General features: G+C 43.9%; 1 protein-coding gene across 6 annotated transcripts in view; it reads right to left on the bottom strand.

Moving 5' to 3' along the window:
• Positions 1-977: 977 nt before the first annotated feature.
• Positions 978-22,843, bottom strand: part of abi1 (abl interactor 1) — a 53,323-nt gene continuing 31,457 nt past the window's right edge. For 2 of the 6 annotated variants that reach the window (XM_022748770.1, XM_022748771.1), the window contains 7 exons: positions 15,711-15,814; positions 14,871-15,023; positions 10,069-10,169; positions 5,423-5,737; positions 3,312-3,398; positions 1,967-2,152; positions 978-1,837 (listed from right to left, as the gene is read on the bottom strand). In XM_022748770.1, the coding sequence (XP_022604491.1) occupies positions 1,662-1,837; positions 1,967-2,152; positions 3,312-3,398; positions 5,423-5,737; positions 10,069-10,169; positions 14,871-15,023; positions 15,711-15,814 (1,122 nt within the window). In that variant the 3' untranslated portion in view covers positions 978-1,661. Of the gene's footprint in view, positions 1,838-1,966; positions 2,153-3,311; positions 3,399-5,422; positions 5,741-8,667; positions 8,710-8,730; positions 8,827-10,068; positions 10,170-14,870; positions 15,024-15,710; positions 15,815-22,843 lie in introns of all 6 variants that reach the window. The other 4 variants (XM_022748772.1, XM_022748775.1, XM_022748774.1 and 1 more) reach the window with 3 other exon arrangements.

The following is a 22,843-nucleotide window of genomic DNA, read 5'->3' as shown; positions in this document are numbered from 1 at the left end:
AATCAACATTTTATATGTACAAATGAAGGGCAGACAGAGATAGATTTCAATATTTTCTACCCATGAAATTGAGCCAGAACATGTTTTTTTTTGTTTTTTTTAATTTGGAAATACTAAAGCAAAATGGGCAAAACATCAAGGCATCAGCTGCAGTATCCTGAAACGGTACATGGCGACCACATGCGTGTTAACCTTGCGTTTGAAAGTCAAGATCATGTTAGATGAATGTTCGAGGGCTAACTAAAAAAAACAAAAAAAACAAAAAAAAAAACAATGTTATCAAGATGATTTCGAGACCTGAGTGAAACCTAATATTGATTGGCTGATTTTTTTTTAATTTTTTTTACTTGAGTTAAATATGTACACCTGTGCAGCCCAGAGGACTTCATGTTCGGAGCAGTCAACATGGTCCTTGAACCCAGAGCAGGTCGTTGTTGCTTTGAGAAGACTGAGGAGGTATTAGAGTTGTTTATTGGTCTACTGCGTTACATCTGAAATTTGTCGCATGGCAGTGTTAGGCACGACAATTCCAGTCTAACCGTCACCGCACGCCGTCTGTTATTGCCAGTTACCAATGGATCCTACAGATTGTGTGTGGATTAGTATAGAGGATATAACAGTGATGTGACATTATCTTTTAAATGCTTTTCTAATAAGCCAAAAAAAAATAAAATAATGGAATGTGTTTTCTTGCTTCAAACTGATCTAAACGCTCGACAAAGTGATCTCTCTTTCATTTTTAGGATTTTTAAGTTAAAATGACAAATCCGCATTTAAAAACAACAAAAAGGTGAGACCACGGGAAAGCCTGAAAATTACTTCAGAGTCTAAAAAGTTCAGTGATTACAACAGTGGAATAAAAATTAAAACAAAACAAAAAAAAAAAAAAAGGTGAGTACACTTACAACATAATGGAAGCATAATGGCAATAAACTTAAGATTACATTATATCTCTTAAAATTTTGCATGCTTTTAACGCCAAAGTGATTTTTTTCAGAAATAACTTTCTTTGAAATACCATTTACAGTATTTAAATTTGTGAATTATTGACAGGCCGTCCGTGTTTGTTCACCGTACAAACGGGCCTCATGGCGTCGAGGAGGGCACCACTAATGAAAACTATCATATAATCGACATTCACTGAATTTACATTACAGAAACCCAGAGCGGCTGCAGCTCACATTATATACAACTGACAGTACAGACACTTCAACTGAAGGTGCGTACGTGACATTAACATTTTTTATTTATTTTTTTTTATTTGTTCCATAAAACCTAATACTCTTGTTCACAAAAGGATTCAGTTCTGAATCACAAATCTTTGTCCAGGCGAGATGTACATCCTTCAGCTGTGCGACCATCGTCTTTGAGTTCAACCGGCGAGAGCACGTGCAGTCCAATTCTTTTAAAAACCTTTTTTTTTTAATTATTATTTTACATATTCCATAAATGTCCCCCAACCCCGCCCATTTAACACCAAAATAAACTAAATAGATATTACTTTTTATTTTATTTGCAATCAGTTAGGGAAAGAACATTCTGTCATATCAAAAGAGGATCATACAGTTATGTCTATGCGGAGTCAAGATTTCTGCTGTCAGTCTCTCAGTGGATTATGATATGACTGAATAAATAGACTGTACTGTTACTGCGAGGTCCCTTCAGTCGGCGTAGTGCATGATGGACTCCACGTAGTTGCCGGGGAACAGGCCGGTGACGCCGTTGCACACGCCCTCATACCAGCCGTCGTCGTTCTTCTTGATGACGTAGATGATCGCCCCCTCCATGAAACTCAACTCGTCGTCCTTGTCCTTGGCGTAGTCGTAGATGGCCACCACTGACGAGAGAAGAACAAAGTGAGTATCCAATTAATTAATAAACTATAGACAAAAAAAAAGAAAGAAGGGTTTCCGTAAAAGTAAGACTTAAAGATGACTATTTTTTAAATTTATTTTCTTGAACAAACCTTTCTCGATGTAGTTCTTGGGAGCCCACTGCGGGTCTCCGTCAGCGTAGGGGTCGTTGTAGTGCACGACAGCAGCATCCTCCTCCTCGTAATCCACCGGAGGAGGCGGCGGCGGCGGAGGAGAGTCGTCAAACAAGGGCATGTCATCCGGAGGTGGAGGGGGAGGTGGAGTAGGGGTATCTGCAACTGTGTTGGAACAGACGGAGAAGTGAGATCACTGAGAAGACTTTTCCCGGGTTGGGTTCAAAAGGTTGAAGAATCACCGGTTTGCATGAGCCTGTGATGGAGAGGGCGGCGGCTGAACCATGCAGGAGTAATGATAGGACATGCAGAACAGTGTGTATGGAAGTTTTCTTTTTTTTTTTTTTTGAATATTAAATTCATCAAGCAGGCTGCATCGCCGTTAGGACTTCCCGTGGATCGCTTAATAGGATGATATAGTGTATGTTTAAAGCCTCTTAAGTGAGCTGTGTAGTTTGTGCTCCTCTTGTTGTGGCTCTATTCAGTCATGCACGTACAGAAAAAAAAGGAAAATTACACATGATTCATGAGCACTTAATTGATCTCACATGCCGAGTCATGCTATTTAGTATGTTAGAGGTTTGTCTGACAGCATCCATATTGGGGGTGGGGGGCGGGGTGGGGGGTGGTGGTGGTGGTATTGTAGCGGCTTTTCTATTGTTTTAATGAACATTTTATATAACACTTTAATTGCCTTAAACATTATCCATTAATAAATGTCCACTGCTGACATTTAAAGTTGCTTCTGTCAAGAAATAATGCACACAATACTTCAACACTGCATGTTATGGACCAGCAGGGGGCAGCAAAGGGCCCTGTCTTCTCCAGCCCTGCCCTGCAGTGACCCCCTTTTTTTGGCATTTTTTTCCCACTTAAAACATTATTATTCACCTCAAATGAACTCAATCCTGTTGTGCTTCAACCAGTAAATAGATCACCTAAATAACTACATTAAAAACAGTCTGTGGCAGCAACAGAATTCATTATTTTCTCTCCTGCATGTATTTTAAAATGTCACTTCTCTTGCCAAGTGAGATTATTCCATAATCTATGTCTCACACCCCTGAAAAACAATAAGAAATTGTAGTTTTATAAATGAATCTGTGTCCGAACAACATATAAAGGTGATTGCAAGTGTAATAAATGATGAAACAACTCTAATGAGACACGTTCTTTCATAGTACATTGTTGCAGGAGGTTGATCTCAACAGAAGGAGAGAAGAGGACGGACGATGAACAAGCACAATGCATGCTGGGTGATGTCAGAGTGGGAATAGTTGGCACAGATAAGGAGGAAAGTATTTTTCTTAGCCTCTTCACTTACTGCTCTCCTGCATCCTGGCCACAAAGCCAGTCAGAGGTATCTGTGGAGTCAGCTGGGGCATGGGGGGAGGAGGAGGAGCGATAGACACTGAAAGCCGGCAAAGAAAGAAAAAAAAAAATGCAGAGAAAGAGAGCAACAGAGGAAGAAAGAAACAAAAACAAAAACAAAGAGAAAGCCCATCAGTCACCAAGAATGTACAGAAGACAGTTAAAGAGTGCATCCCAATCCCAAGCAAACACAACACTGACAGAGACTAAAGAAACACACTGCAACAACTGTGAGCATGAACACTGATGGAACCAGACAGTGATTCGCAGCAGTGACAGATCGAGCGCTGACTCACACATTTTTTATTTTTTATATTTTGAACATTTTCTAGAGAAAAATTCCAAAATCAATTATTAAAATAATGATGGCCACATGAACTCAATCAACTGCAGCTGCAGCGCCTCCGCAGAATCAGATGCAAAAAAAAAAAAAAACGCTGTAAAGACTGAAAAGTTGAATGACGTCTGTGACTGTGATGAGATTTCACAGGGTATCTGGGGATCTCTGAGGCCAGAGGATAAACTGCAGATTACGTTTGATTTCTGTCAATCGGAGAGTTCCCACTGTGAAGTCAGCGAGTAACGACCACGGCCACAAGGGGGCACTGTTTGCCTTGAATGTCTGTCAACCTAAATTCCAGGCAAGGCTGCTGAACTCCCTTTGGAACCTGTTGTAGTTTTGTACTTTGAATTCTTATTTTACATTTTCTCAGACTTTTCCCGGATCATTTGATCAACAGTGGCAGTGACATATTAAAACCAGAACTCACGGTGGAGTCTGAATGCGTTCGCACACATATGGAGCCGGTCTGGTTCACACTGTGATCTGATGTCAGCCAGGTGTAAATGTAATTTGTACAGCGTGACCACATTCTTAACCCTCCTGTTGTCCTTGGGCCAAATTTGCCCCTTTTTCAAATGTTTTTATGGCACAAATATGTTTTTTCTTTCATGTAACTTAACATGAATGGTTCCTTACTACAATCTTTGCAAATTATCACTATTTTCATTGAATTTTTGGTGTTTAATTCAAATTAATAGCATCTGCGGTTTCCAAACAGTATCCTGAGTAAACTTTGACATATCCCTGTTCCTCTGATTGTAACGCGACTCAAAATAACTCAAAATTTAATTTTCTTTAACCCAAAAACAAGGTACAATTTTATGTAAATGATGTATATTGACCGTAAACTTCCAAAATAAAGTGTAAAAGTCACAGTAATGTTTTTACAAAAAATCTAACAGACCTGGGAGAACAAAAGTTGCACGGTTGACGGGAAGACAATACAAAGAAAATCTTCCCACAAATTTAAAAAAGGTCACTTAACTCTTTCAGCTATCTCAAGCTGCAAGTTGCACCAGTAGCTAGAAAGTCTTTCCCTGAAAAAGTGACGTGATTAAAAATGAATGACGTACAAACCGAGCGTCGCTCTTCTTGGATTGTGACATGCTTAACTAATATGCATAATGAGACTTGATCTCAACGCAGGGGAAAATTGAGATAACGCTCATTAATAGCAGGTGTAAACGCAAAGGCCCGTGAATCAGATATTGATCGCAGGTTGGTAACAGATAGAAACGGAGCCTAGGTTTTAGACAGTAGCAAGTTAAGTTTTAAAGGAAACAAAGAACTACATTTAAAAAGGTCAATGTTTGACTATGCATTCCTGGTGATGCCAAAAACTGTGACTGTGCGTCGTTAGCAGACAGACTGTCTGCACCGCCTCTTCGGTTGAACTCAAGGACGAGGCGTTCTGCATCAATACTAAAGACATCCCACATTTAGATAAAAAAAAGAAAAAAGAAAAAAGAATAAAATATAAAGGCATTAACCTGCACTTACAGGCAGTTAAGGGGAAAGTCAATAATTCTGACAAGAAATCAAGCTTGACCTTCGGAAAGCAGTGACTCACTTGCAGATATGAAACACTGGTCTGTGGCTACAAAGGTTAGCTTGCTTTAGTTTGTGACTGTGCATCATTTGGAAGAAATGTGAGGTTTTGTGCTTCAGTGACAGTTTAGACTCTATAACGCAGGCGTGGGTTGGAGACAGAAGGGCCTTACTTGAGTTCTGGCCGTAGCCAGGAGTGCCTCCATTAATATGAGGCTGTTGTTGCTGCTGCTGCTGCTGCTGCTGCTGCTGTTGTTGTTGCTGCTGCTGCTGTTGTTGCTGTTGCTGCTGCTGCTGCTGCTGCTGTTGTAGTTGTTGCTGCTGCTGCAAGGAGAACTGGGAAGTGACCGACGGCGCCCGGCGGTAGGTGCCCGTGGCCGAAACCATAGAGATAGAGGAGTTGGAGGGGTTGTGCCGCGAAATCTGCCGCGAGATGGTTCCAAACTGGGACATTGGAGCGGGGCCCAGACCAGGCCCAGGGGCCACCGCTAGAAAAACCCAAAAACACAGGGAAGGAAAAGAGGAAAGACAGACAGGACCAAAGAGGGAAGATGGGGGTTAGATAGAGGAGATGGAAAGGGGAAGAAGGAAAAAAAAAAAGCACCCACAACATGAATCATCAACGGTGTAAAAGTTAACGTGAGCTTTTAAATTCTGATTAGAGCCCCACACCTTCTGAAAAGACAATCAATAACCAATCAGAGGAAGCCGATGAGCTAGGGATGCAACGCAGATTATCAACCGATAAAATTCTCACAGAGACATTTCACCAGGGTAAAATGAAACACAAGAGTCTCAAGAGGTCGTCAAAAATAAATCCAGCACTTCAAGTTTCTTTAGAAAATATAGCAAAAAAGGAAAAACAAGGGGGGGGGGGGGGGGTTCAGTGAGAAAACAGAACAGAGCAGCAACAGAACAGACTAATCCTTCAGGGTTCAACAGAACCGGCAGTGAAAAGAAAAAAAACTTCTTCACACTCTTTTCATGGACGTGAGTTTAAATATCTACTCGAGAGACGGCGGGGAGAGTTCACGATCGAGTACACCGGTCGTCTGAGGATAACCCGAACCATCTCTTCAAACAGCAGCATTACTGCAACATTAAATACACTCAAATATTTAAAGACCGTGCGAGCGGTGTGAGTATGTGTGTGTGTGTGTGTGTGCAAAACAAAAAAATGCAGAGGGACAGAATGGGGTTAAAAAACTGTTTGTCTGTTTGAGTATTTCCTGTCCATATTTCTAGATAACGCAGTGTCTCTCGGGAGAGGCCCTGCTCTCAGTTGGGGATGGGTGGAACCAGAGGAAGTAAAGATTCTGAAGAAACACAACGGCAAACAAACTTCTCCATATTGTGCCCGGCAGCAGTAATTATGTCTGAAAGTGTGCACTGATGTTCTGAGGGAAACTTTCAAGTGATCATCTTGTTGAAGAATTTCAATTTGGCTGGAGTCGATCAGATACGAGCAGCCACTGTACAAACACCGGAGTTGATATTAATCAAACAGCTGGATGTGTCTCAGTTTCTGCAGAGCTCTCGGAGTAAATCAAAACAAGCATCACTCAGTGATTCAGAGTCAATACAACTTGTAAATTAAATCTGCATCAAGCAATATTGAACATTTGCAGCATCCAAATGGCTGTTTGAATGTTTTAGAACTTCATTACCCAGAAATCATGTCTCCATGTTTTTTCTATTTCAGGTTTCAATTAATCCTTCTCTCTTTGCACGCAGAGGATTCTGTGTGAAGTGACCATAACTAGCACCTCATACTTCAGTAACTACTAGCTAGTTTTAAACTAGTTAATTACCACGCTATTAAAACTTAACAAAAGTCTAAGCTAGTTAAGACTTTAGTAATGTGTGAACTTGTTGCTGTTCAACTATGTAAACAGGAAGTCACTGTAGCATCACGTACGTTCTAATTTAATAGTTTTAAGAGGGTAAATATGTTAAACTTAACTAATGTTAATGTTACTTTTTTAAAAAAAAATTATATATGCATTCATGGAGAAATAAATGTGTTTCAGAGTTAGTAGTTAGTCTGATAATTTAAATTATGTGGGAAATATCCATGGAAATAGCCAGTTACGCTAGCTAGCCTAACATTATTAGCACAATGTTTTGTAATTTCAGGTATTTTGTGAAATGTAATTTAAAATCTCCAAAAAAATCCACTTTACATGATTATAAGAACAACATTTTCATTAAGTATCAGGTATGTCTTCCACATTCAGTTACTTCTTTTACTCTTCAATCAACTCGGGTCTTATATTAGCATGCTAATGTTAGCTAAACCAGTTGGTTCGGTTAGCTACGTAACAGCTACATCTGGCAGTTACTCGGTGTAAATATTTGGTGATGATATATCTGTACATCTGGTACAACCAGTTTTAATTTAGTGATGCATAAATTTCCACTTAGTTACAAAAGAAGCTAATTTTGAAGTTAGCATGGAACGGCGGGTACAGCAGCTTTAACCTCAGTCAGTTTTCCGGGAAATAGAAAAGGAAATCAAATCAAACAGTGACGTACTCTACCTGTGCCAAAGAAGTCTCACAGCCCTCAAGGTGAATGAATTTTATCTTTGTATGGAAACACTGCACACACACTTTGAGTGTCTCACATTTTACTCCTGAATTTTTAGGTTGTTAAAGTTGTAAATGTGAATCGCCAATGGGCTGAGATGAACAGCAGCTCGAGATCAAATGTAAACTAACAAGTTTGGAGATTCTGCAGGCACTAATTAACTTTATCCAGACCTTAGGTGATATGAGACTTCTTAAATTAGCCAATAACAGATCGGTAAAGAATTAGAAAGTAAAAGTACCACCACCACTGAGGTTTACCTTCTTTCTAAGAACCACATAGTATAAGTATGTAAACTGTGCCCTGTTGTGTCTGCAGACAGAAACACATACACAGCCTGTTCACACTGCAAGCAACCACAGAGCTGAAACAACTGGGACATTTTGGCTGATGTGTTTAGGTCAACAAGTTTATTGGCAGAGAAAAGTTGGCTACAGCTATTACTTGTCAACAGCCAGATTCCCATCCTTCCTCATCCCTTTAATAATCTTATTACATTTCATTGATAATACTTTTGCCCAGGAAGCACAAATTTGGGGGATAAAGTTTTTCTTTCCATTACCTAATTAATACTTTTTGGCAAGTTACGTCTACTTATTCATTTAAACTTTAAAAACAAAAAGAAATTTACTACTCTATGACATTAACAATATGTTAATAAGAGCCGGTTTTGCTTGCAGTGTGCACAGACAGGCACCCATCCACACCCACAACACCCTTATTTGTGCACGTGCTACTTGAGAAGGATCATAATAAAAAGACGTGCTGATCGTCCACCCTCCAGACAGCAGGCAGAACGGGAGCGGCCTCAGGGTTCGAGGAGTCTCACCTATGGGTGGTGGTGGTGGTGGTGGTGCTGGTGGTGGTGGTGCTGGTGCTGGGGGGGTGAGCCCGGCCATGTGGGGAGCAGGTGGAGGTAGTAGAGGAGGAGGAGGAGGAGGGGGTGGGGGAGGCGGCGGGGCTCCCGGGGGAGCAGACATGGGTGGGACTGAAAGGAGTATTTACATTAGTTTGATACTGAAGCTGGAAACGGGAGCGTGTCCTCGCCCGCCTCCTGCACCTTTACAGTTACATAACAGCACATCGCTTCACTCGGGAACCCTGTGGGGCTTGGGGAGCACTTCGACTTTGTCAAGGCACAGCTCCGCTCCGCGCACACTTCTTTGTGGCATGAACTGAGTGTTTCCATGGCGACCGGCTTGTACGGGAGAGCCGCGGTTAGTCCTGTATTGCTGGCACGATCCTGGGTGCTGAGGTGGAACAGCTACTACATAAAACCTAAAATATTTCTCCCTCATAGCAGCAGAAGCTAAAACGCGGTGCGATCTCTGGCATGCGTACGGCGTAATGCAGTGCTATGTGTAGTGTGTAGTGTGTAGTGTGTAGCGTGGTGTTATCTGGGCCTTACTGTTCCACTGTAAAGCAGCAGGCCTAACACAGCTTGGCCTATTTACACAGTAGGATAGAGAATCAGCTGTGCTTAGAACACAATGGGCCTGCTTAATCCCTGTCTGGTAAACATAGGCTTTGTGTAGAGTAGTCTCACTATTTGCACAGGGACTGTCAAATTTACACCTTGTCATGTAGTGCTATCATTGTTATATTCATGCATATCATATTTAAAAAAAGAAAAAAGAAAAAAAGAAATCTGTTTCCTGAGATTTTGGGTGCATTTTTGCAGATTTGTACTTTAGACTTGTCACTCTGCCTGTGGTTTAATTTATGTACGAAAGTAAACTCTGACAGAGGCATGTGCTCTGTGCAAACAGCAGGGCCCTGTATTCTCATCGCTGCCTGTCAATGTTTAAAGAGTGTTATGTTGTTTCACGCAGGTCAAACAGACAAGAATTCAACTGATACGAGTTTCTGAGTGCAAAAAAACCCGGATATTTTGGGAATGTAAACAGCAGATATTTGTTCATTTTTATACCCTAAAGAGTTCTTATAAGGACAGAAAATCCCTTTAACCAGTGCTGGGAGCATGGGAGCATGGGAAAAGGGGGGAAATAAAAGCTCCAAAACCAAATTTAATGACATTCTCAGGTGGGTTAGCAGCTCTGTGAGACAGGGAGGGGCAGGTTTTACTGCAGGCTTTTCAAAAATGCCTGAAGCTGGTAGAGTACAATCCTGCCCCTGCCTTATATCAGACCTACCGGCCTATAGTAACTGTTTACTGAAAGCTGCTGCTGCTGCTGCTGCGGCGGCTCGCTGTGCAGTTATCAACGCTCACCTGGGCCAGACATGGGGATGGAGGGTGTAGGCACTGCGATGGGAATGCCAATTCCGCTGCTGCCGCTGTTCTCCCTGCTGCTGCTCCCCCCGCTGCTTCCACTGAGGGAGAGGGAAGAGAAAGAGGACATCGGTTTATTCAGGGCAACATGCTCAGACTGCACAGCAGGTAAAACTGCAGATACAGACTCCACTCTCTCCTAATCAGAATAATAAGACTGCAAAACTTCATTTAAGTCCTTTTCATACTGATTGACTCGGGCTGTTGGCTCGTTAAGACTGAGCCGCAGAGCGACGCGTCCAGATATCAGACTCTCTAGTGATGATTTTATGAATCAAAGAATCGCAGTAACAGAATAAACAGGAATATGGTTCAGAATTAAAATGGATAATTAAGCTTTTAGCATGCCAACCACCTAAAAATACCTCGCTTCAGATCCTCTAATTGCCCCACAACACTTGAACTAATTTACAGTGATTATCATAAACTCTGTGCGTTTACTCCAATGATAAGTTTTTCTTTTATTTTGCAGTTAACAAAAAGAATAAGGGGGGTGGGGGTGGGGGTAGGAGGGGGGTAAATCCGAGGCTAAATTTAAAACAAACACTTTGTTGTACATGATGAGTCTTTGCCAAACATTCAGTCCAAACACTCTGCATGTGGTAGCATCGGTGAATCGTCTAAAATGAGCAAAGCCACAGCTTCATGAGAACACGGTTCACACGGGAAGGTGGAATTACAAAACTGTAGCCACAGATTCAGATACTCCTCAATACCGTACGAGCGCTAGTCGATCACATACGCTTCCCTTCATTATTTGAATTTGTCACATGTAAAATATCCAATGTGGCAACGCCTTAAAATATTTTGCTTATTAGTTTTCGACATTCAATGAATCGGTTTGTTTCACATGTGACAAAATCATGTTTCATTGTAATAATTTTGCTCTTAATTTAATCTTAATCCTAGTATTAACATATATAGATGCTTGTCGTGAAGGCTTATTTCAATCATGTTGAATGTTCAGTTTAAAGAGACCAAACAAAACAAAGACTAAACCATCGTATCTTCACTCCTACTAATTGTTTTTCCAAAACATGCCACATTACAAACACCAACACCATAAGTGGCAGTATTGGTCGTTGTCAATGCCCCGTGAGGATATAGGGACATGGGAATGTCGTATGTATGTCAGCTCTGCAGCGGCCTGCATTAGCACTGTTTCACCCTGTGTTTGACCCCCAGGCTCGTAGATCAATGGCCCGACCAACTAAATCCCCCCCCCCCTTTTCCCGCTCTCTCTCTCTCTCTCAGGCTGGCCTTGATCCTCATTTCTCCTCCAGCCCCCTCGCCCCACCTCTCCCTTTTTTTTTTTCTGCCTCTGCCTTTCATCCCTGCTTTCCGTCTGATCCCGCTCCCTTACCTCTCACCCCTCACCGCCCCTCGACCTCTGCCTCTTATCTCCTCATCGCCTGTAAAGTGATTCCCCTCGCTCGTCTCCCAAACCCCCGCCTGCCCCCACACCTCTTTATCCCCTTTCCCATCATCTCCCTCTCCTCTCTGATCCATGTCAGTCGAGCCCTGGGGGGGGGGGGGGGGCTCTTCAGGCACCCACAGCAGGGGTTACCCCTCTGAAGGATGTTGGTGGCAGTGAGAGCGAAGTGTCTGTGGGGATAAAGGCTAAACAATATTATATTATGAACATCGTAATTCACCCCCCCCCATCTGCATGTTTTGATTTATCCCTCCTAATCCCTCTATAACTAACCCGTTCCTTCCATTTATATCTTTCCCAGCTTCTGCTTCTTCGTCTTTATTTCAAAACGCTGCGAAATAAAAGCACCTCCAGCTCCATTTCTCCTGCTCCACCTCCCCTCTGCGCAATATGGGGAGTTGTTTATAAATCAACCGAGTCTGTAACACACAGCTAGGCTCAGAAAAAAAATAAAAAATAAAGTTCCAGCTCACTTCCTCACAGCTAACAAAACTCCCCGGGGGCCAATGGGAAAAAAAAAAGCAAACAAACAAAAAAAAAAAAGACTGTGTTCTCAGTGAAAATGAACACAAGGTAAAAACAAAATGTGTTATAAAATAAAAACTTTGTGCTCAGGCATTGTGACATGATGTGACTTGACAAGAAAGGGAATAAATCGACTTGCAAAAAAAGGAGCCCAGAGCATAATCTGAGATGAAAAAGACTGACTTGAGGAAATAACCAGAAGCACATAAAGAATAAGGAGCAGGAGATGAACATTAGGGTTGCTGCAATCTAGTATATTAATCTAATGTAATGTAATTTCAGCTCAGAGCTATTCTTAAAGAATTTCCATGTACCGTATAAAATCTATTATGCCGGAGACCGACGGAGACCGACCATTCGAGACTTAATGCATTAAAAAAAAAAACTGAGCGTGTAGATGTTATGATTAAAAAGTCAGAACTGAGGTTACTCCAACAGCTGATGTAAGCAAGGTTACAAACTACAGACCCTTCAGACCTCTTAATTATCACACTGGACCCCCAAGAAAACCCCAAATCCCATATTTTGGAGTCTCGAAAATGACTGTAATTTCTTTTCTCTTTATCTATAATGCGATCTGCAGAAAAACCTCTGCATTTTTCTACTTTTGAAAAGCCTCATCTGAGTCTTTAAAGTCCACAAACTAAATATAAACTAGTCCCATATGCAAAATTAATAATAATAATAAAAAAAAAACAAAATAACTAGCATTTTATGCCTTTATTAGAGAGACTGCAGTCGAGAGTTGACAGGAAATTACAGGGGAGAGATGCATTAAAAGGACGAACCAGGGGGTGTTGTAGTTCATGGTCAGCGCTTTAACCCCTTGGCAGCCAGAGAACTTCTAATTATTTTTAATTAGGTTTGGAAATGGACGAAGCATAAGACAGTAGCTGAGGAGGGTGGGTGTTTTTTTTTGTTTTTTTTTTTTTTAGGAAAAAACTGCACAAATTCGGAAAAATCCACTAAATACACACATATGCAGCATCTTAAAAAGCATCTGGTTTAGTTTTCGGATGGTTGAGGCAGGAATCCAGCTTCACACAAACAGTGTTAGAACAGATTTTTATTAGTGGGACTCTGCAGCGAGCATGTTGTGTAAAAAGAATTAAAAATAAATAAATAAATAATGACACCTGCATGTGAGAGTGTAATCTTTCCCCCCACAGAAAGATATTAAACAATAACAGGCATCGTGTGGCGGGAACACACAGATGCCTGGTATTGAATTAAGACCCGAGTTGAGGACGGCAGAGACTGATGAGCTGAATAAGCACGGCCAACTTCCAGCCGGCATAATCAAATAATGACGCAGCGTGGCGATATTAGCTGAAGCGGGGCGGGCACGGTCCGACTCTCGGTTTGTTAAAGGGACGTTAGATCAGTGACGGTGATGCTGAACGGCCATTTTTTTTTTTTTGCTTTGCTGTCGCTCCACAGGAAAACGCTGAGGAGCTTCTGTGCGATGGAGCAGCTCTGTACAAACATACATGAGCAGGGAAGGAGAAGTTCGGGGGCGAGTGTCGGGGTCGGGGGGAATAAAAAGTTATGTAATAATTTATGAGCATCACAGTCAGCATAATAAGCTTTTTAGCTAATGAGGCGGCTTCACTCACTCGTAACTCAAATTTGATGAAAGCGTCGCCCGCTTCCTCTGCGTGGTGAATTCTGGGGAACGATCCTTGAGAGCCAAGGGTTTGAATGCTGCAGTTGACTTTTTCTTGAAACATGCATTTTATATTATATCAGAGGCTTTTACTGATATTAATAAGAGTGAAACCCTCCGAGCCTTGTCAGACAAATGCTGGGTTTAGAGTCGCGGAGGAGAGGAAGAGGAGAGGAAGTGAAGAGACTATCTAAATAACTATCTGACTATTATATTCCATTAAAAGCTGTGTTCATTAACATCTGCACTGCAGATTTTTTTTTACAGACTTTTATCTATAAAATTAGCTCTGCAGAACTGTATCTCAAACTTCACTGTATCAGCGGGGGGGCAACAGTGTTTGACTTTCATCAGGTTGATATTATGAAAACTGGCACCGACTCCATGTTGCCTGCTCACTATTTACATCATTATACTGATGCTACTGTGCTGGAAACTCTTCACCTCACTTAACTTAAGAAGGAGTTATATGTAAGTTTTTGCTATTGCTACAAAGCCAGCGTTAGCATGAACAGCCTGCAGGGAAAACTTACGTATAGCACCTTTAAAGTTTCTTGTATATGCTATAATCTGCTCACACACAAAGTCCTTTATTTCATTTTTATTCTCCACATTGCTTCTCCTGTCTCTTCTGTACCTGCTGCACCGACAGCATGCAGAGAAACCTGTACTCTGCTTCTCTTCTTACATGACAGTGAAACACAATCCAGGAGGACCGGTTTGAGATCAACGTGTTTGATAAGCCTTCAAATGCAAAAATCATTTCACAATTGAGTTTCTGGTAAGTTTCCACAATCATTTAAGGCCGGGACACTACAGGTGTGTGGTCCTCCGAGGATTTGATCGGCCAGTGCAGTGTCTGGCTGGTTTGACGTCGTGTCGTTGATTTTTAAGGCAAAAGTTGAGCCAGATTCACCTTTTTTGCCCGATGACCCCGTGTGTTTCTTTGCCCTCTGCGGCGACGCTGCATTGATCTCATTAAAATGAATGAGGCGCCTGTTTCTTCACACAGTGCTGTGGTTTATCTGAACACTGTTTAACGGTCCATCATGTAAAACGGAGAGAAATGTGTGTGTGTGTGTGTGCGTGTGTTTCCCCTCTTCTCTCAACAACTACCTGTGTGTGCGTTGCCTCTGGTTGAGCGACGCCGTGCGTCCGGGGCTGTGCTGCTGGCCGTGCTGGCTGCCCAGACGGGCGGGGCTGGTCATGTAGTCGTTGGGCACCGTGGGCGGCTTCACCGGCTCCAGGGTCTTGTAGGGCGTGTTGCGTCTGCAGCCGCCGCGAAGATGGGAGACGAAAAAAAAAAAAAAAGAAGCAAATAATGATGAACCAAAGACAAATATTATTATAATTCAGTGCAAATCCTACCATCAAAACCACGAGGCACAGTCACTAGAGCGTCGTAAATCCTATCAGCCGGATGCTGCGAGCCACCGGCTGGATCGGTTTACTCTAGGAATTAATATCTGACGAGTGTCGCCGACTGCTGCTGTGCGTCACATGACGACCGGCTTCATCAGGACATGACACCTGTCTCACATCAACAGACAACAGTCCAGGTGAGTTCCCAGACTCCTCTTTCCCCTTGATCCCCTTTTCTCTTGCAACAGTTTTGTGTTTCCCAATGTGTATATGAGACAAACCCACGAAGACACAACCATCACGACCACACCTGAGTTAAAAAATAATGACCTGCGGCAGCTTCATGCTCACAGGGCCGTGTTTCCTCCCTTTGTCATTTCATGTTCCTCTTCACCTCAAATTTATTCAGTAAAATTTTTTTTTTAAAAAAGCACAAATGCCAAATAAATAAATAAATAAATACGACATGCATGCTGTTTAATCGCCCTCACATGAGCCTCATGTTTTTTGTATTTTTTTTTTTTTCTCCACTCACTGCTTGATAATTAGAGGATTAGTTTTTCCTTTTCATGGCGACCAAAATAGAAATCTTACCCGAGCGTGCCGCGCCCTGACATGGGAGGGCTCGGCGGCTTCTGCGTCGGCGGATTGGTCCTCGATAGGGTCCCTCCTCTGATCGTCTGATTGTTTCCATGTTGCTGTGGTTGGGGTGAAGATCCTTACTTAACAAATTACTTCAGACACCACTTATGTGACTAAAATCAAAATGTTACAGGCTTCCCAGATGACACCTCCTCAACAGCAGAGATGTATATTTCAGTAGGTAATACTTGATGGGTTATGTAATCCCCAGCTTGTGTTTAATGCTGATTACAGGTTAGAAACCTCTGGCTTGTTTCAATATGTTTTTTGACAGGAATCTGGATTTTCAGTGTTACAAATTCCAGCATATTTTACAGTATAAAAATAAATATATATATATATATATATGAGCCGTCTGGGAAGCCTATAAAGATTTTAAATTAACTACAGAACCGTTATGGACAAGGACATGACACGTAAATTAAATGACAACATGTACACGGTCGGGAAACTGACAGGGAGCGTGTTACAGATCCTTTGACTGCGTGTTCTCAACTATAAAAAGGACTACAAGTCAGTTAATGGGGAAATAACATGGGAAGTGACAACGATAATCACATGTATAGGGGGGTGGGGGTGGGGGGTAGGTGGGGGGGGGTTTTGCTGTGAAGGGAGTTTCGAACAAATCTATCAATTTAATATTATAAGGAAAAATGGGGTCAATTGACGAAGCAGATCTTACCTTGGTTTTAACAACTTGAGGTGATGGGGCAAAGGGGAGAAAGAAGCAAAACAAAAAACAGAGAGACAGAGGAGAGGGCATAATGTCAAAATGGCCATGTCTGAGACGGATCAGAGCAGAAGTCAAAGTACAAGTGAGCAGGAGAAAATGACTACCCTGGTTTTTATTTTACACTGAGGTAAACCATTTAGTAAGACCTGGGGCAGGTTCAGCAGGCGATACAACCAGAGGCAGTGCTCCTCCGTCCTGACTGTTGCTCTCGTCCCTCAGCCTACAGAAACCACGACCCCATGACGCCGAACAGGGAAGTGGAAGGTAGATAATGGACACTGAGACGCATGGCTGAATGTATCGCCGTCTGATTGTTTGCACCAAGTGAAAGCCGGGGTTTATGGTCACGGAGGGTCGTCGCCCCCATCCCCCCTTCACCCCCCCCCCGGCCCCCTCGCCCCCAGCCGCCCCCCGCCCCGCTCCCCCCCCCGCCCCCCGGCCCCCCCTCCCCCCCCCCCTCCGGCCCCCCCCCCGCTCCACCCCCCCCCCCCCCCACCCCCCCACCCCCCCCCCCCCCCCCCCCCCCCCCCCCCCGCCCCCCCGGTCCCCCCCCCCCCCCCCCCCCCCTACCGGGCCCCCACCCCCCCCCCTTCCCCCCCCCCCCCCACTCCCGTCCCCCTCCGCACCCCCCCCACCTCCCCCCCCCCCCCCCCCCCCGCCCGGCACCCGCCCCCCGCGCCCCCCCGGGCGCCGCCCCCCCCCCCCCGCACCCCCCCCCCCCCCCCCCCGCCCCCCCCCCCCCCCCGCCCCTTTGAGACTGGCCTTGTGCATTAGGGAGCTGTACTTTGTAGATCAAAACACGAGCTGTGCTCGCCTGCAAGTAAGCCTACAGAGCAGCGATTTCTGTTCATTTGGATCTTGTTTTTTTTTTTAGGTACATTTTTCATGGTTTTCAAATGATCTCGTATTCCCTGGCAGGCGATAAATAAGCGCGCGCTGGTATTTTGTTGTGGGCTTGATGTCAAGACAGAGAAATACAGGAGGCGCAACCGAACGGCAGTGGGGTTGCTCTGCGCAGTTTTTGACCGAACGTGCAAGAGTTCGAGTTTGCGGCTCAGTCTATAAGTGCAGCCGTGCCCCAGTGGGGGCTTCTGTGCAGAGAAAGCTCATCGTTGTTAGGGCTAATCACAAGGAACCAAGAAGAAGAAGATAACACAGAGAGGAGTAGGAAGAGAGAGAGAATGAAACCAAAAGCAAATTCACCAAGGGCGTGGGTCGAGTGTGAGATAGAGTCTGCTGTCGCCTGTTAGAAAAAAGCAACGGGCAAAAAACAACAAAAAGTAACACAGGAAACAGGTGTCTCGTGTGTGTGGAGGAGGGCAAAGCTTGCTCGTAAGTGGGGATAATTTCCCGTTCAAGGATTTGTGTCAACTCCTGCGCACGGGTTATCGGAGAGCTGGCGAGATGTGCCAATTTAACAATCTAGGTCCAAAATGGAGTGCCAAGGTGCTACGTACAGCGCGCCAATGGCCCTCGCTCCTGGCTTATCTTCGCTGGCAACGTGGGCTGTATCTACTGCCTTGCTCGCACAAACACCGAGCGGAGCAGCGGTGGAAATGCTTTAGGTAGACGGTCCGAGCTGAATCACACAGAGCAGACAGACAGGTCAGTTATCAGAGTCTGCGCAAATAGAGGCCTTAGGCATGTGGAGCCGGGGGGTGAAAATGCCAGTGTGCGCTGCTAGGTCTGAGACTCCAAGCTGGGTCGCAGTCCCATGGTCGGGGGTTAAGATGTAGCACGCTGTCCCTGAGGTCTGGTGGTCCATCAAGGACACATCCCCTCCCAAAAACAGATCTGACGAACACATGCATGTGGACTAGCGTGTTTCTGAACTGGTGTGCACACACGTGTGTAATTATTGTTGTCGTTCGTGAAAAATCTTCATGGAAGATCTCAAAACCAGGGAATTGTCACAAACGCGTAAATTGAACGTCGGGTCGGGTGGACGTCACGGTGCAGGTCTCTTAGATAAAGTGTGACTGAGGAATTTCAGTTAATGTTTAGATCATGGTTGCAGATTGAAATATGATCATTCCTGAAGATTTTTAATTGGCAATCAGACCGCCGTTTTGATAACTATTTGGATGGTGTGGCCCGATTTTTGGCGTTTTTCTGTCGTTGTAATACCAGAAATATGCCCGATTTAAGATCTAGCTGGAGAAAATTGGTTATGAAGATGCAGCACTTGTCAGATATTCCTATACCCCTGTCGCGAGTCTCGTTTCACGTCGTAGATCAAGAACATAACCGGAAACATTTCGTCTCAATTGCTTTTTGCCAGGTATTATTAAACACAGTTGATGGTTTATCATTCAGGTAACCGGGCATGTGTCTTCAGAAATCTCCCACGGTGAATAAAGTCGCTTGCAGTGATTATATTTAAAGTAAATCTGGGCTTTTGGGAGACGCACTCGCGTCAGACATGCATACAAAATTAGTGAAATACTGTACATCTACTTATAGATATAGAACTATGCAACGTAAGTAAGGAAGAAAGTATGCAAATTCAGCCCCCAAAGAATAACAGGAAACTATTCCTTTACAATAAATCTTAGAAACTCATGACCTGTGACAGAAGTGCAAACATATCCCATGGGATATGGCTATCTAGGTCTTCAAAAACATCGCTGACATCAATGCGTGCCCTGGATTCCTGAGAAGCCGCGCGCTGGACTAGATGTAAGCATCAGCTGACTTGGACGAGATAAATTCGTCCATCTTTCGCAATTAATGCTAAAAATGCCATCGATGTCTATCTGTCAGATGCGTCCTGTCGAGAGGGTGAGGCGGAACACGCCTGAGTTGGCTGTGTCGACTTGCTCGCCGTAGATGATTTTCCAGGGAGCTATTTGGCCCGGCTGGATTTTATTGATTAACGCATGGGCAGGCGGTTCTCAGAGAGTGTAGATCAGAGTTATAGTACTTGGATGATATTCCAGCCTTCTCTTTTCTCTCAGTTCCTCTTCTTCTTGCTCTGGCTGTCGACTGGCTGAGGAACGTGGACTGCTCTATTCAATATAATGCAGTATGGTAGAGTGCTACATGATGTGTAGATCGTTTTTCTCTCTGATAGGTACGAGCTGGTGGTGTGTTAGACTCATACAACACATCTAGGGTGTGAGGCTATAAAACAGGTTCAGGCTCGGACGAAACAGGCAGCGACACGTTTCAGACACGGTTTATGCATGGAGCCCATACCACATGATTAAAGCTCTCAATCTAAGTGTATTGATTCTTTGTGTCAGTAAAGTAATACCCGGGTTGGCTTACTAGGGTAATTTCCTGTAGACAGTGCGGCATTCTCGAACGAGTGAAGGCGCAATGCAATATTGTAACAATCAATTACGCAGCGCTATAGTAATCAAACTATGTGTGAGCGTGCGGGACGAGTATGGTACAAGTCGAGATGGTCTGGCCATCTACCGGTCATGCGTTTGTTTGGCGGCATCTAGGTGGCTGTGGGCAGTACCACAAGGTAGTGACGTTAGTAATGAATAGATATATGATGTGCGTCCGTGGTCAGACTGCGCGGCACTGTTGTGGTATACTCATCCTACTGAGGCCAGGGACGTTTTACATACTCTGACCGAGAATCAAATAACATTAATGAGAGTTTTAAAATCATGTGTATTGTGGCTCGCAGGTCTTAACTGTGAAAGTTTCCGCTGCTTGTGTTTTGCGTCGGGCCTGAACTTGGTTTTTATTAGCCTCAACACTGTAGTTGGTGTATGTTTAAAGCCACCAGCTGTAATATGAGGAGAAGACAAATCATGTAGCACCGTCCATTATGCCATGTATTGAATAGAAGTCGCTTCCTTCGAGATCTGAGCGAGAGAGAGAAGAAGCAGGAAGCCTGGGAGAGAAAAGAGGGAAGGTGGAAAATTCATCGCAGGTAGATAATCTGTGGGAATTCGCTCTCTGAACCACCCGGCTGCAGCGTTATAAGCTCAATACAATGTGCAGCCAGGCCACATCTGGAATTCTCACACAGGCCGACAGATCGGTGTTTTGTCCCTCCTCTCAAGCGGCCTGCTGGACAGTGAGCATGATGCTTTGAGGCATTAATGCGAAAGCATGAGATTTTAGTTCTGCACAGTCAGCTGGATGGCTTAACTCTAGGTCAGCGGGGCTTCTCCAGGGAATCCAGCGGCGACGATGCATGTCAGGTGTTTGAAAGTTTAAATAGCATCGCCTGGAATATGTTTGGCCTTCTGTCAGATCATTGAGTTTCTAAGATTTATTTAAAGGAATAGTTGTTTTTGTTGGGGCTAATTTTGATATTTTTCTTTACTTGATTCCAACGAAGTAATGACCAGTTTTCTATTTGTTGGTGTGCTGATGTTTGGAGGTCAGCCACGAGTTTTTTCTTTAAATTATCAATCCTGAAGACTTCCGTGGGTTGGATTTGGGGGGACACATGGTTACTGGATGGATTAAGCATCCAAGTGTGTTATAATACTGCAGCAAGTAAAGTAGTGGTTTGGGTTTGTTCTGATTAGAGGTGAAACGTAGAGTGAGGAGGGTGAAAATGAGGTCCTGATATTAACATGTTGCGATTCAATAGGGATAGATTTTATGGGCTAGTTTCTGGGAAAAGAAACAACGCGCAAAATCTCGACCATGAGAAGTAGTATCAAAACAGGCCGGTGGTTCTTGGATGAGCATTCGAATCTTCAGGAGAATATAATTTTGATGTCTAACAGCTAATTAAATGAACCTGTCAGTCGCACTGATTATATAGGAGCTGTAGGGTGACTATGTGCACCGTGGAAGTCAATGTACGGCGGTGTTGAATAATGAGAATGTTGTTTGAGTTTCTTGAAGATTTTAAAGAACTACCACAGAGATAATTACACACGTGTGGTCACAGCCGTCGACAGCTAAGGTCCTGTTGTGTTCGTCAGATGTGTTTTGGGAAGGGGGATGTGTCCTTGATGGACCACTGCCAGGAACCAGGATGCCAGGAAGGTGTATTGTGGCTCCGCATATTAACCCGACAGACTCACCCCAGGCTCTGGGGTCAAACTGGCAGGCGCTCTGGATTTTCACCCCGGCTCACCTGCTAAGCCCTTTTTTTGGAACTTGGATAAGTGACCTGCTCTGTACTGTCTGTGTGATTCTAGTACTGGACGTTATGAAAAGCATTTCCAAGCTGGCCGCTCGGTTTGTGGAGCAAGGGCAGGAGAGATACAGGCCGTGTGCCAGGAAGATAAGCGGCGGGCTTGTAGTAGGACTCTGGCACTTTCCAAGGTTTGACCTATAGATTGTAAATTGAGATCTCGCCAGCTCTGATAACCCGTGAGAGTGAAATTTGAAACGATGAAATTTTCCCATTCCACGCTGCACTTGATAGGTGTTTTTTCTGTTTTTTTGTTGTTTTTTTTGTGTGTTGTTTTTTTAAAGGGGGCAATGAGTAATCAGCTTCTGGGTTCGTCACATATGCAGCGCCAGCGTGTGGAATTTTGCTTTTGGTTTGATTCTCTCTCACTCTACTCTCGTCTCCTGTGTTTCGTTCTCGTGGTCTTGGTGATGCTACTAATGCCGTTTTCTTGCAAAGGCCATCTGGGACGCTGCATTAATAGGATGAGCGCACTTGACTCTGCAGTGTGCTACAAACTGAGATCAGCCCCACTCTTCTGTCGCCAGTGGCTCTGTATTTCTCTTTGACGATTCGAGCCGGCAGCGACAAAGTTCGGACATGGGGATGCGTAGTTGCTTATCGGCTGCAAGGGACGAGATCATTTTGAAAAGCATGAAAATGTTACCTAAAGAAAGAGAAAAAAAAAGACTCAAATGAAGCAGAAATTGTTGCTCTTGTGAGGCTTATTTGAGAACAGCTGTGTTTGATGCTGACAAAGGTAAACGTCTCCTAATGACAGGCAGTCTCAAGAGACCCCTGTTGACAGTTGGAAAGACGGTTTCAACTTGTGCACGATATAGTCCGGGAAGCATCAGATGGCTGAATTTCCTTCCACTCTGACTGGTGGCGCGGCTGGGGTGTGGTTCTGGTAGAGTGTTCTGAGGGACACGCGAGAGCAACAGTCAGGATAGAGGAGCCACTGCTCTGGTTGTTAATTGCTGGAGGAACCTGCCCAGGTCTTACTAAATGTTTACTCAGTGTTAATAAAACCAGGGGAAGTCATTTTTCTCCTGCTCACTTGTACTTTGACTTCTGCTGGATCCGTGTCAGAGCATGGCCATTTTGACATAGACCCTCTCTCTGTCTGCTCTGTTTTTTGTGTTTTTTTCTTCCACGTGTTGCACACTTGTGTGGGTTAAAAGCCAGAAAGGTGGAAGGTCCTGCTTCAGTCACTGACCGATTTTGTCCTAGTATGATATAATGTGAATATTG

This window comes from Seriola dumerili, unplaced genomic scaffold (genome assembly GCF_002260705.1).
Source record: "Seriola dumerili isolate Sdu_G_001 unplaced genomic scaffold, Sdu_1.0 BDQW01000129.1, whole genome shotgun sequence".
Taxonomy (NCBI): Eukaryota; Metazoa; Chordata; class Actinopteri; order Carangiformes; family Carangidae; genus Seriola; species Seriola dumerili.
This window is presented reverse-complemented; position numbering and strand designations above follow the sequence as displayed.